General features: G+C 43.6%; 1 protein-coding gene across 37 annotated transcripts in view; it reads right to left on the bottom strand.

Annotated features, from left to right (window-relative positions):
* The window catches only part of KCNMA1 (potassium calcium-activated channel subfamily M alpha 1), a 769,155-nt gene that overhangs the window by 66,790 nt on the left and 686,891 nt on the right, over nucleotides 1–15,474 (bottom strand). For all 37 annotated transcript variants that reach the window (XM_037803851.1, XM_037803850.1, XM_037803849.1 and 34 more), the window contains 3 exons: nucleotides 10,464–10,587; nucleotides 6,216–6,440; nucleotides 2,493–2,685 (listed from right to left, as the gene is read on the bottom strand). In XM_037803851.1, coding sequence (XP_037659779.1) covers nucleotides 2,493–2,685; nucleotides 6,216–6,440; nucleotides 10,464–10,587 — 542 coding nt within the window. The remainder of the gene's footprint in view (nucleotides 1–2,492; nucleotides 2,686–6,215; nucleotides 6,441–10,463; nucleotides 10,588–15,474) is intronic.

Here is a 15,474-nt window from a genome sequence, read left to right on the forward strand (position 1 = left end):
TTGAGTCTATGAAAACTGTTTCAGGGCATGGAAACACATATTCTGCCTTCTTGTGTGCGTGTGTGTGTACAAGAAAGACGATGTCCCTTTCTTCTTCCTCCATACCTCCCACCAAAACCTATTTTTCTTATTGCTTATCCTTGTGCTAAGAACAGTAAAGAAGACTTTTGAGCATTGAATAAGTATCTGGGGAGGGGAGGGAAGCATTTTTACAGTTCGGCAATCATATGGGATCTGAGAGGCTAGAATAAGGTTTAAGAGAGTTGGTAGAAACACTTAGGTCAGATGCACTTGCAACTAAATTATAAGTTGAAATTCTGATACATGGACCTCAAAAATCACAATTATTGAATTGAGAGGAAATAGACATACTGGGGAAAGGGCATGTTTTCCTGCCCCTTCTGTTAGGACCCATCTCTTCCCAAAAGGAGAACTTCTCTTGCTTTCCCTTCTCTCCACTCCCCTTGCTAAATTCCTCTCCAGGAGAGGAGCAGCATCTAATAGGATGGCCAGAATGATCATTGGACCAGGTTTGGTTGGTCCGAAGATTTATTGTTTTAAAGCAGTGCAGGTGAATCACCTGGAGATCTTGTGAGTCACCTGGGTATCTTGTAAAAAAAAAATGCAAGTTTACCCAGTAGGTCTGGGGTGGGCCATGAGTCTCTGCATTTCTAACAAACTCCCAGGTGATGCCCATGCTGAGGGTTTAGGGTGGGGGCTTATACACTGATGATCAGGACTTACAGGCAGGAACCCTGTGCCAGCTTGCCTCTTGCACTTCCTAAAAGGTCAGCTTATTGTCTTCTAACCTCTCTGTTCACCTCCACTCCCTGGGCAGACTGCGTAGGAGGCAAGCCTTGCGTCCTAGGTATGCAGCTGGGTAGATAAGGAGCTCAGGGCCTCTCTTAGGGTCTTGCCATGTTGCCCTCTCCTGAGGGCACAGCTGAACATGTGGATCCCAAGATTCAGATTTGGGTTAGGGGAGATAGTGCAGTGGAGAATTCAAAATTAGGCTTCAGGTTGTATCAGTCAGGGTTATGTCAGAACAGAAACCACTCTATTCCAAGTATGGAGAAACTTTGAAGTTGACACAAGCATTGGAAAGGCTGGAGGGGCGATTCAGGGAGGCCACTGTTAACCATCTCACTTGTGGCAGCAGACTGGAAGGTTCTCACCAGCTTTCCCAGAAGCTGCTGTCAATCTCAAGACCCTCTGGGATGCCCCACCCACTCTCTGAGACCTCAGCAGCAAAGCAGTTGGTTCTCAAAGAGCTCACCTGATAGCTACTTTGAACCTCACGCCTGCTTACAGCTACAACTGACTGCGAAGAATCAAGGGCTTTTTCAATTCCACTTTCCAAATCTTACCCCAGTGCCTCTCTCTGGTTGGCAGACTCCAACCCAGAACCATACAGGAAAGAGAATTCTAGAATTACTGTCCCTAGCTATATTGCAATGTTGCATCGACGTTAGAATGGGGTGGTGCTGATGCTGAGTATTGACGACAGATGATGTAGCACATGGCTCAAGGCTGCATGATAGGACTGAGCTTCCACAGGAGCCTGCCTTGGGTGGAGGGAGTGTCAACAATGGCCAATAAGGTGGTGCTGCGTCCCTCAATCTCTAGAGTTCTCATGGGTGAGGCTTCCTCAACCTTGGATCCTAGAGTGATGGGATTCAGGCACCCATCAAGCACCCAATGCCACCCCATCCAGTAGGTCACCCATGACAATGGCCCTTCAGTTCATGGCAAGCCTACACAGAGGTGTTATTTGGAGGAAAATGCTTTACATTCTATTCTGCCAAATCCCTGATTGCTGAGGTCTTTCTTTACGGTTTTGTTTTTTTTGTTTTTTTTTTTTTACTGGACTACCTTTTAGAGACTCCTAGACCATGTCTTTTCTTGTCCTACCCAGGATCCCAGAGCAACTGACAGGAAAGATTGAAAGCAGAGAATAGAAGACAGATGTGCATCACTTACTGCTGCTGTGCTTCCCACAGGAGAATGTGTGGGCTGACAGGTGTCACCTCTTGCTAAATGACTTTTAGTGCTTGGAGTCTCCATTCTCCAGAGCTCACCATTCCCTCCATCAGCACAGTCTTAAATGCAGCTATAACAATGGCAAAGCCCAACACTCCATCCCAGCTCAATGGCAAAAATATATACTGGCAACAAACATTGGGAATTGTTCAGCCAGCATCTTTTTAGTGCCCTGACATTTAGCTGGTGACCCTGGTCATAAAGCCACTGTTTGGGAAGGCTGACAGGGTGGCAATTTAAAGGCTTGTTTACTCTCTGGGAAGGCAGCCTGCTTCTGCAGGTGGGCTTTCAGGTCTTGAGCCTGCTTCCCAGGATAGCCAAAAAGAGGCAGCAAATGCCCCTTTAAAAGCCAGTTGATGTGAGCCTCTTTGAGTTACGGAGTGAAGGATATCCCTCTTGCCAGCCCCTGTCCCCCGTAGGCAGAGCAGAGAAGTATTACAGGCTGTCCTTACCTTGGGAATTAGCCTGCAAGACCCCGATGCTGTCATCAAACTGCATAGATTTGATGTTGAGTGATGCCAAGATGCACTCCTTGTCCTGCAGCGAAGTATCATCAATATTATTCTGATTGGCTGACAGGATAACGCACATGTCACAGAGGTTGATGTTGACGGCCCTTAAATCAGCCCGACTTAATGGCGTACCCTTTGGCATAAAGGAAAGAGGAAAGAGAAAAGAAAAAAAAAAAACACAAAACGGCAAATGTGAGACCGAGGGCGGAGAGGGAAAGAGGCAAAAAAATAAATTAATAAAAACAAAAACAAATTAAAGATGGAGCCAGAGCTTTGGGAAATTCTTTAACAAGTGTCTTTTTTATACCTTGACATTAAGCTGGCCCAACTGCGTCCGGGGAATAGGAGCGGTGTGCTAATCTAAAGGGTAGCCGGAGCTGACGGCAGCATTTTAGGCTTGCTCTCAATACTCGATCAAGCTACTACTAACAAGCGGGGGAGAGGAATAATGCCAGGGTTCTACATCTTCTTTCTGCCCAGAAATTGTCTTGATTTAAGTAACTATCCTGTGGCAACCTCTGGCTTTCAGGATGTAATGAGGGGTGGGTTTCAAATGCCTGTTTATTTAATCGCAGGTCACTTCTGTCTCCAGCAAAAGACAGCAGTTCTAGCTGGCATTTCCAGTGCAACCAGCGGGAAATAGCCAGGGGCGACGGGGTGGGGCTGGAAGCTCTGCTCAGTTTGGAAGACCGGGTGGGAGGGAGGGAGGGGGTGGAGTAGGGGAGTGGGAGGGAGGGAGGGGTGGGGTGAGGGGGTGGAGGGCTGGGGTTGGGGTTGGGTGGGGAGAGGGAGTGGAATTTATGCAACTCTTGCAGAGGGAGGATGAAATGGAGTTAAGCTTCAGGCCACATAATTTCATTGCATATTTCCAACAGGAGAAAAAAAGGAAATCGCCTAATTGTTTAACAACAGAGGAATGGCTAAGTTCACGGTCACATTCAATGGACCAGGTAAAGTTTTGCAGCAGGTAAAGAGGCTGAGCTAGCGCTCAGTAAGCCTCCATGGGGAAGGATAGAGGGGTAAGGGAAAAAAGTTCTAGAACAATGTACGATTTTGTTTATGTAAAAAAAAAATAAAATCACAAAACAAAACCATGTATTTATGAATATATTTATAAGTGTATGTAAATTCAGAGAGAAAGCTCAGGAAAAATACACACTAAACTAATAACAGTAATTACCTCTGGGGAGGGGAATAGATTGGGGGGTGAAGGGAGAATTTTGCTTTTGACTTTATATACTTCTGTATTGTTTGAATATTTTATAACAAGAAAGTATTTGTATATAACATGTATAATTAAAAATAAATAAGCCAGTAAACAAATTATTTTAAAATGCTATAGCAACAAAAGACAGTGGAAAAAACCCAGATCTAGGAGGTGATGACAGGGAGCCCGGGAGTGCCACTAGAGGTAAAACGGGAAGGTCAGTGTTGGAGGAGAGGGGCAAGGCCTCTGTGTCCTCAGGAGGGGCACAGCAGAGCTAACTGAGCCAGCTAATATCAGAGGTCCCACATGCCAGGCAGCATCATTTGGGGGTTCATGTCCAGCCTCCAGCCTCCTTGGTCCTCCAGCCTGAACTCAGCCCCTACTTTGCCTGTATGGAGTTGCCTTCGACTCAATGACCGTGCAAGGAGAGGGTTTCCCAGCTGCTGCATGTTTCTGGATGCCTTCCTCTCATTCCTCTTTCTGAAGAGGTGGCATTGGCAGGAGGGGACTTGGCTGCAGAGATCGAGACCACTAACCATCTTTTATGACTCAGAGTCAGTCATGATTCTATTCTTAGCCTCTAATAGACTGTAGATATTATGGAGGAAGGGGCATGTAGTGGTACAGGTGCCGAGAAGCTTCTGGATCCTGAAGCAGTATCTTTGGAGAGAACAATGCCCTCTTCTCCTTCGATCTCTTTAGACAAAAGAAGTCTGACCACTGCCTGAATCATTTTGCCAGCACAGAAGCCTCAATTGCCTACATCCATATTCTTTTAATTTCCACCTTGTAGGGAATTGAGCAGTAATTGTGATATAAGACAATGCCTGCACAGTTGTATACACACGATTTCAAAGCACAAGAAATACAAATGACATACATGGCAACATCTTGTGTTTTCCTAGGCTGGCCCTACATGTGGGGTACTGTTTAAACAATGAAATATGTGAAGACATAGGAAAGGTCAATTTTGTACAAATATGTTGTGCTTGAGTATGCCAAATTTTGGAAGTTTTGAAAAGCACCTGCAAATATGACAGCTCATTCATCTATATGAAGGTGAGTGGATGTGTACAAGGGCACACAGAAGGAAATACACAACTCACACCCCCAAAACATCACACACACACACACACAGACTCATGCAGCCCAGAAAAACAATAGGCTCTTTATAAAGATACTTTTAGAGCCGAGTCCAAAATGTGTTCACTAGTGACCATGTGAAAGAGCATATGTGCATAGACAATCATCGGAATATATAATCAAATCCACTATAGTTCTGGAATTAGCAAGGAATATATCTGTTTATGCCCTTCCATGTATATGACTATTTATTTGTATGTAGGTGACTATTTTTAAACATATGTGTTCACTAAATCAGTGGGTTTTGTCTTGACATCCAAAAGAGACCTGTCCGATATTTTTTTTGCTTCTTGAAGTGCTTATTGAGTACCTATTGTGCCATGCATTATGTAAAGGCAAATGATGCCTACTAAAGGGTATTATTTGTGGACAGATTTGTATATTATCTTTAATGAATTGTATTACTTGACTCATTTTTTTCCCATTTTTGGGATTCTAGAAGCTATGGAAGAAATAATGGATTTCAGTTCCATAAGGAAACAAACAGACCTCTAAATTTAGCATCCAATCCATATGCATTAGTTCTACAGAAGTGAACTTCCAAGAAACATCTTTGGAGGATAAGATGCTATTTGCATGGATTTGTGACATGGAGAACTACATCAAATGTTGAAAGGCACAGAACTCCGCAATTTTCAGGAAGTTTATGAAAAACACATTCATCGATGATTAGAGGTAGTTACATGATCATCAATCCCATATCCTCACACTGAATTATGGAGCACCAAACTGTTCCTTTTAGATTTGGATCCTAGAGTTTTGTAACCAAGAGTATCACATGCACACACACACACACACACACACAGACCCATGAAAACATTGCTAGGTTTCTAAATGAATGGGAGGGTTGGCCAAGTATACAGCAGATATAAATAAAGAGTGCTGTTATTTATATTTCATTAAAAATAGAAAGTACTGCAGATCAAGATTTCTACAAGCATTGATAATGCCATAAGTAAAATGCTAGAAATCAGTCCATGAGTAAATTTTGCTATAAACCTTATAATACCTCAGAAACTAGGTTTTGTGTTAGCGAGGGAGGGAGTGTTTAAATGCTGACATGGTTAATACATCTGATACCAGCTAAACTTCACTCCTTCATCAGGGGTGGACTTGGCTGAAAATCTCTTTTAATAAGGTCTCCCAGGGTTTGGATTTTCCTAGATGGAGCATCGGGGAAGGGCTGAGTCCTCAGGCCCACAACCGGATGAAGCATGATCAAAGCCACAACTACCCTATCCGTTTGGGATTTTCTTTTATGAATGAAAGGAAAAAGAAAAAAAGCATCAATAATGCCATGGCCTTGGACTTACCGGCAAAATGGACACTTTGGGGAAGTTATGAAGTGTCTCCCACTCCCGCTTGAGGTACTCAATGGAGCCCACAAAGACGATGTGCTTGAGCTCATGGTAGTGGAAATTGCTGGCACGGAGGGGCATCACCAGGTTCCGGAGGCCAATCAGAGCTGAGCTGACATCGCCGAAGATGCAGACCACAACGTGGCCACTCAGGACGGTCATGGCGGCCTCGCTTCGGGTCTGCAACAAGGAGAGGTACAGGAGCATGGGCAAGACGCCCTCCTAGGGTTGTTGTAAGGGGTAAAGAAATCCTCGGTGTAAAGCACCTTGCGAACATTTGCCAAATGCTTACGATAGGCTATTAATGTGCTATTATTTTTATTTCAACAATATTATATACATACCATACATATCTATAATATTGAGTGTATGTGTATATACAATATTGATGTAATAAATATATGAAAACATATATCCACATACGACCCTGCCTTCTTTGACAGAATATTTGAAAAAGATATGAGGGTGCAATTTTCAAGTGGTGAAAAGAGAAGGGAATAGGAGTATTTATGTTACTTGGAAAAGAAAGCCTTGGTTTCTAGGAAACTGAGGAAATGAGCTGCCTTTCCTACCTTTCTTGCTGGGAAGATTATAAAATGGTCAGATCCCTATGTTGGTGTCAATTTGAGAAACTGAACTGAGTTCTAGATTCATCAGTGAGAGGGTCCAGTGCTCTTCTCTATCATTGGATGTGGAGAAAGATGTGCATCCATTCATCAATGTGCCAGTGGAAAGAGCTTGATATCCTAAGCCAGGGGGGTAGCAAACTACGGGCCCCAGGACAGATCTGGTCTGCCACCAGTTTTTGTATGGCTGGTGATCTAAAAGTGATATATATACATTAACGGTTGAGAAAACTAAAAAAAAGAATAATATTTCATAGCATGCAAAAATTACATGAAACTCAAATTCCAATAAAGTTTTATTGGAACACAGCCATGCTCATTCATTTAGGGACTGCCCACAGCTGTTTTCTTGCTATGACCACAGAGTTGATTAGGTGTGTGAGAGACCGTGTAGCCTGCAGAGTCTAAATTATTTATTGCCTGACCATTTATGGAAAAAGCTTGCCGACCCCTGTCCTAAGCTAATACTTCCTTGGGGTATCCAGGAACATGCCTGGAGGGTTGTATATTGTGCAAACCAGTCAGAGGAACACCCCCAAATAATCAGTTAGCAGAGGACTCCAGCTTCTTAGGAAGTGTAAATGGCTAGCCGCTATGGCCCTTTCGCTCTCTGTGATAGTAAAGAGCATAGAAATACAAGGAGGCCAGGGTGAGCCATTCTCTGCCTCTCCTTCTGGTCCAATGGCTTCCCTCATGCCTTCCTTCCCCGTCCAGCCTGGATGGCCCCAGTGGCTCACAGTGCTTTGGGGGAGGCATGTTAATTTCCAGAGCACATATCAAATTCTGCTTGATTTCATCCCTACAATTGACTGGTATATTGATTGTTCAAATGCCAATATTGCAACTCATGACAATGTCAGGGTTATCACAGTAACCCCTAAGGAGAGGAGGAAGCTGGCTTTCACTCCCTGATCGTTAGAATAAAGCAGGGGCTGTCACCATTATTGGTGTCCCTCTGCAACAGTACAGGGAAACCTGATATGCAGGCTGTAAGGAATGCCTTGTAAATAGTGACCAAGTGAGGCTACACTGGGGAACTCATAACATACATCACCACCTCTTGGAGAAGACCTGGAGTTAGTTATCTTGGCTGCATGGAAGAGTGAGTGAGTGTGTGTGTGTGTGTGTGTGTGTGTATCCAGGTATCACCAGCAAAGAGGCATCCAGTCTGTAATGTGCTGTGATGGGTCCCCTAATTATTTTTAATTGGCCAAGTCAGCTGGGAGGCTAGCTTCCCCAACCAACCAGAGGGTTACAAACTCCATCCAGAGTGGAAGCTGGGAAATCTAGAATGGGAAAGTCAAGAAGAGATGTTAGAATGGCCGAGGCACAGATGCTGATCCCAGGAGCACAAATCTGGGAACATCTGGAGAGCCTGGAAAAGATACTGAATTTTGGGCCTCATCCCTGGAGAGTCTGATTCTGCCAGGTGTAAGACCACTAGAGAAACTACTCAGTTGTACATCTTGTGATTCCTATGAACCCTTCAAGGTCCAACCCAAGCTGAGCCTTACTGGTTTAACCCCTTTCAAAGCACAACCTTTTGTATCCAATAGGACTTCTCGAACCACTAGAACACATCACTCCTTCTCCCTTGGATTTGACTAGTACTTTGTTCCTTGTATCATTTAACATTTAAATATATTGTTTTGTGGTTACATTTTATATCTTCTCTCCAGTTAGATTGTTTTTTCGTTGATATTGGGGCCATCTCTTAAATTTTCTAACCCCTCAAAGCAGCTAGTATCCAACACCCACTGGGTACACGCAAACCCAAAGCTTCTTGTAGCTTGACCCTTCCTACTGTTCTCTTTTCTGCTCAAATGTTAGAGAGGTCTTCTTGGACCACTCTGTCTAAACAGCACCTCCCAGCCCCTTTCTAGCCCACCATCCTGCTTTATTTTTCTCATACCACTTAACCAATATCTGAAATGTTATTATTTACTCACCTGCCTTGCCGGTGAGAGCAGCTGTCAAATTTTCAACACTGCCTGATATAGTTGGCTCATTATAAATATTTGTTAAAGGATGTTTTTTTCAGATGAGAGAGGCAATAAGTCACCTCCCTAAACTCTCCCACGGCTGGTAGGGGATGCTGGCTGAATGCCAGTTTGCATGCAATCCTCGGGAATATCTAGGAAAGCAGTTGAAACTCTGGATCCCAGACAGAGCACCCAGCCTAGGATCCACCACAGAGGGTTAACACCAGGCTCAGTTAAGATCATGAGAACAAAAGTGTGGGGGTTACAGGGTCAAGATATAAGCTCATGGAGCAGCTTTGTGCATAGAACCATTTGCACTCCTGGTAAGTTGACAATGGGTGTTTCCTGAGAGTTATGGCTTTCTACGCTTTGCCTGCAACTGTCATACCTTCAAGACAGCATCCAGCACCGTGCTATTTGGGCTCTTAGTGCATGTTTATAATTAAATTGAGAAAATGCACAAATGCATGCCTACGCGTGCTTGCACAAGCGTGCACACATGACCTCTCTTTCTCTTTCTCTCTCTCTCTCAAAACACAGGGATAAATCTAGTGCATTAGGATGAAAAGCTATTCTGAGGACCTGGAATAATGGCCATGACTTCAGAGATGATAGGATTTTTTTGGCAGACAGAAAGGAACAGACCATAGCAATCCAGGGATTAGAGGCACAAGGGAGAACAGACCCTTCTGTCTGATCTTCCTGATTATTAATCCGTTTTTCATGGATTAGCAAGACAATAAACTGTAGGAAAGCCGATGGAGGCATTAAAACCTAAAGCTTTTAATAGGACTAAGGAGTAGCACGGGATGGTTATCTCTGCCGACATTCCTGGGACAGACTGGGAGAAGCCACAGCTGCTACTGATGTTCGTGAGCCAACCAAGAAATGCGGCTCTGAGCCCCGGCCTCCCCGTGGTTCATCATTGTCATCATCGGCAAATGCACTTTGTCTGCCTACAATGTATGCTAAGAAGGGTCAAAAATATGTGAAGCTTGGTTTATGCTTTCAGGATCTATTGTATATAAGGATACAAGGTCTTGCCATAAACAAGACCTTCGTAAACAGCAGCATTCTGATTTCTTCATGGCATTTAACGAAAATAATGGGTAACTACTTTATTGAATCGTATGTCAGGTTCTGTTCTGAGCCCTTTAAAAGTATTACCTCTTTTAATCTCACTGCAACCCTATGAGTTAGGAACCATTCTCATCTTATCTTTTTTATAGATAAGAAAACTCAAGCACAGAGAGGTTAAGTGACTTGTCCATAGCCAGGCATGGTGCAGGTGGGCTCAGCCCCAAAGCCACATCCACGCAAACTGTGGTCCACTCTGCCTCCCAAGGTGCCGTCAGCATAGCATGTGACATTTATTATGATGCCTGAAGAGATACTCAGAAATTGAAAACTCGACTCTCCACTCAGTTTCTAGTCAGAGTTCTAGCTCCTCCAATATATGATACTCATTTCATTTATCAAAAATAATTAAGACCAGGGTCTCTATCATCCTCCTATCCAGTTAGGAAAACCTCACTCCTGGCAGCTGTAGGTTGGGACAGGAGGGGCTGGCATCGGTCCCGCGGACCGTCACTCACCAGGATGACTTTCTCTATCTCCTTGGGCGCACACCAGTGAAACATCCCGGTGGAGTCGTACTTCTTCACGTTGGAGTCCATGTTGTCAATCTGATCATTGCCAGGAATTAACAAGGGGTCGTGCCTGGGGAGAAAAGGATAGGAAAGTCTAAGTGGAGAATGTGCTAAATTATAAATGGAAAGTGTCCCAGAGTTATGTTTCAGAGGAGCTGAAAGATGGAGAGGAAGTGATTGTCACCGAAGGCCTTCCCTTTGCTTGCAGAACCCATTCTTTGAAAGACAACTGCTTCACATCGCCACCCACCTGGAAGTGCAGGTGACCTCTGCCAGGTAAGAATTCTGCCTTTCTCCTGTTCCCCTTTTCCTAAAGTGGATTTCACATCATGCTGTGGTTTCAGATGCCCTTTTTATGGATACCTCACTCCTCCTCCTCATTTTGTCAGCCATCCAATCTCCCCGGCACGTGCATTTGCACACACCTGCCTCCCGCCCCCACCCCAAAGGGTCGCTATTAGCTTTGGCAATGGAGAGGAAGGAATAGAACAGAGCCTCATGCTGACTGACTGGCATGAGGATGGAAAGCCAATTACTTGCTCTTCCTGGCTACAACTTCTGACGTGATGCTCTTCACAGTAAAAGCTTTAACAGGCTGCACTTTAAATATTTTAGCAATTTGCCCAATCAGATTTTGTTCTCTTCGGCTGAAGCCCTTTAAAGATTCAGCAGCATGTCACTTCAGAGCAGATTGACTACCAAATGCCCACATGTGGAATACATGATTTCAATACTAAGCAACAACCCTCTCTCTCTTTGCCTTGACAACTGTATTTGCACTAATCATCCTACAGTATTTGTGTTTGTCTCCCCACACCCCCACCTCCACCTCCCAACTGTGACATCCTTGGATGGGAGCCTTGAGCTCAGAAGCATCTTAATAAACACGTCATGAATTATTCTCAGACTATATTCACCTCTCTTGCCTGGTAATGATTGGTGGAAAAGGAAGATGCTTCTACAGAGGCCTCCGCTCCAGTGGGTTGGCAGAGCCACACTGACCACCTTAAGAATTACAAAGGAATCAGCCAGATCTAAGAAGCTTACAGTATAATAAACATGCTCCCACGTGCTGGGTGACATCCACTGTCCAAGACTGTATCTCTGACAGTGACTCTGTACCTCGCTTTGAAGGAGGTCATTGTTGTTTCTACAACATTGACCACATATAATTAGGATACCGCCCCAGCCATACCTAGTTATCCTTGTGATGGGGCTCTCTTCCCTAGATAATACTGTCAATCTAAGATTGGAAATATGAATGGGTTCAAACTCTAAAAGTTTATTGACAAGTGCTTTTTACCTTTGCAATGATCTATTTCAAGCATCAAAGGGTGACCTCTATTTAGTTTTTAGTATTTATCCCTCTGAAATTTTTCTATTCTAGCACTTCCCATTTAAATGTCTAGAACACAGAGAGTGGGTCAGCAGTCTCTGTTATGAGGTTCACAGACCTGAGATTCAGCTTTTAGGATATCTACTGTGACCTTCCCAGTAGGACCCCACTCCCACCTAAGATGGGCAAATGCCCTCACTGCATTTATTTATGTATGAGAATTTTGATTTGGGGATGCACCAAATGACAAGTAACACACGAGGACATCCTACAAAGTTGTCTTCAATGAACATACTAGATTACTATAGGGACTGTCATATCTGATCTTGAAAGAAGCAATCTAACTCAGAATAGCGTCTCAATGGCTGGGTTGTTGGGAGGTACTGAGGTGTTGTAAACAACAGACCATCTTTTAAACACTGTACTAGGTCAAAAATGCTAAAATAAAAATTCAGCTGCTGATAAGAAATGGTCACAGATCAGGGTGAGAGCACCTTCTGATTTTTTTTTGTCCTTGAAGAATCCATAATAATGCTAGAAATATCCATAACCTGGTACGGTTATCTGATCAAAAGCATCCATACAGAAGAGGTTTGGAAAAAAAAAAAAAGAACAGAGTGAACTCTTTGCAGCCCTAGAAGAATGTATTTTAGCTGCAAGAGGATCTTAATAAATTTGCCCTGAAGATACAGACAGAGCCAGGTTAAAATTCACTTAACCTGTTTATTGGTTGGAGAAGAAGTGTTATCTCAGGAAGATCTGAGACCTTTTCCCAATGCATTCAGGGTTTAAAAGATAACCAGGAATTGTATATGTGAATTATATTGTTTGTTCAAGGATGTGTGCAGCTTGCTCTCATATGTTCAGCAGACAGAGCAATAGATGATGGATGACAGATAGGGAGGGAGGGAAGGAGTGAAAGAAAGAAATGGTGGTATGACAGGATGTTAAAGTTGGTGGATCAGGGTATTAGGGGAGGGGAGGTCGGGGTATGCTGCAGTTCTGTGTATGGGTTTTGTATTGTTTTTGCAACTGTTCCTGTAAGTTTGAATTTATTTCAAAATAAAATTAAAAAAAAAGAAAAAGATAACCAGGACTACATGCACATAGTATCAGTGAGCATGAGTGATAAAGCAAGCTGGCCAAAGTTCCTCTTAGAAAATATGTTCCTTGGGAGAGAAGAGATAAATTTTGTTTCCCTATGTTCTTGGGAAACAATCATTCCTTGGTGGTAGCAGCATCCAACCCTCATCTTAGAAAGGTAAATAAACAAGTCTGATGGCTCAATCACCACTCAATTAGAGGAAAAACAACAGCTAATGTTAAGCCTCATTAATGGGGTGGGGTCTTGGAGGAATCAGGTATAATTTTATACAAGGGCTGCAGGCCATTCTTTGTATTAGAACATCCAGAAGTATCTAGGTTGGATACTGAGTGGAATGCTGAGTGGAATTCTCAGTGGACTGCTCTGCTGCACTCTACAGTTCCCACAAGTCTCTCACTTTGTCCTGTATACTTTAATTTGTCATCCAGAGTTTCACCCAAAGGGTCGGACATGAGGACCATCAAAAATCTCCCTGAATTAAGACATGTCCTTCCCTGACTAGCCATGGTAGATAGAATTCTAACTTTGGTTTCTTAAATAAGTCAAACAACCAATAAAAATGAATCTTCTATTCCAAGCCAGGAATGGAGGATATGAGATAATGTGAAGACACAGTCCCTGGTCAAAGAGAGATTCAGAATATAGCAGGGGATAGAAAATGTAGATCAATAGCTAGATGCACTGTGGTAAATGTTATAGCAAACTGGTATACAAGGTGATTTGAGAACACCAAGAAAGAAGCTAATTGCCTGGTACTGAGGAGCCTCAGGGAAGGCTTCCCAGAAAAGGTAACACTGAATCCTGATTGATTAGTGGGAATCTCAGCATAGGTTAGTGTTGATCCACTAGTACCTGTTAGGACCCATTCAGAGAACAGAGGCCCAAAAGAAACAGGCCACAGAATGGTACCTGAAATGACAGGTGATGATGTTGGGATGGTATCTCACCTAAGGTATAGAAGAATCAGGCTCTCTTCAGAAGTGTTTTAGCTCTCAACTGGAAAATGGATTCAACTGATTGCACGTGACCCAGAGGGCAAATGAGGAATGATGTATGGGATTTAACGGAACCAAAATCAAATCTCCCCAATGGAAGAATGTTATAAAAATAGGAGCTCTTTCAAAATTGAAATGAGTTGTTTCCCAGTAAGTGGGCTCCCATCACTTGAGACATTCAAAAGGACCTGGGGATATGGAGAGGATGTAATTATAAATCTTGGTTGAGCCTAGAAGCCTTAAAAAATTTGATGCCTGTGTTTTCACTGCTGGAAAAGGGGGCTGGAAGGATTTTGAAAACAGTTGGATCATTGTTGGGCATCAAAAAAGCCAGCGGGGGAGAAGATGGAGGCATAGAGAGGAGTGGAAGCTAGTTAGGCCCTCTGGAACAACTAATAAACAACCAGGAATAATTAGTAAATAATCTGTAATAACTGGTAGGGGATAAATGTGACTGTCCACATATCATACACCAACCTGGACTGGGAGCAATGCCCAAGACTGCAGCATAAAATCTGTAAGTAAAAACTACAGACCCAAGCCGAGAGCCCCCTCCCCCTACAGTAGCCCAAACTGCAAAGCCTCACTGTGATAGACAGCAGCACTCTCTGAACAAGTGAATATACCTCAGCCCAGCTCCAACTGAGGTTTTAATTAACAAATATTGACTGCTTGATACAAACTACGAATCCCCAACAAGCAGACAAAGCTTTTGGTGATGACCGATCTTGAAGAGCCAGAGGATCTCTGAGGGAGGGAGGGGGAGCCCAGAGGACGAGGTGCTATCTTTGGCCGATGGGTGAAACTAAGAGTGGCCACGACTGGCCATGAAGGGGGCTTTCTGTCCTTTTTTTCGCTCAGTGGAGAAAGCCTCAGCCATTTTCAGTTCCCAGCACTCTGACCCAGACAAGGGTGGAGACAGCAGAGTCAGAGAGACTATTCAAATGCAAATGATATCTCCCTAGGGGATGTATCTTCCCTAAGAGGAAAGAGCTGGTGCTAAGCTCTACTACTTGCCTTCCATTCAGAACCAGACCCCAGAGCCTGGGAGAAAACAGCCATGGGCCACACCTTCTTAACACCAGTCTGGAGTGACAGGCTGACAGATGCTGCCTACTGGGCAGAAAAGCACAGTGGCTTGAGGCATCACAGGGTGTATCAATCTTCTATGACACACCCTCAGGGAGACATGATACTATTGCCTCCTTCTGAGACCTGAGCCTGTTCTGGTCTGGGAAAACCTGATTGGAGTAAGGAAACCAGATGCCTAGACAAAAGAAAACTACAACCTACACTAAGAAAAACAAAGCTATGGCCCAGTCAAAGGAACAAAGTTACACTTCAACTGAGATACAGGAATTGAAACAACTAATGCTAAATTGATTAAAAAAGTTTAGGGAAGATATGGCAAAACATGAAGCATATAATGAAAATACCAGGCGTACATAAGGTAGAAATTGAAAGTTCGAGAAAACAGCTGGCAGAATCTATGGAAATGAAGGGCACAACACAAGAGATGAA

This window comes from Choloepus didactylus, chromosome 15 (genome assembly GCF_015220235.1).
Source record: "Choloepus didactylus isolate mChoDid1 chromosome 15, mChoDid1.pri, whole genome shotgun sequence".
Classification (NCBI taxonomy): domain Eukaryota; kingdom Metazoa; phylum Chordata; class Mammalia; order Pilosa; family Megalonychidae; genus Choloepus; species Choloepus didactylus.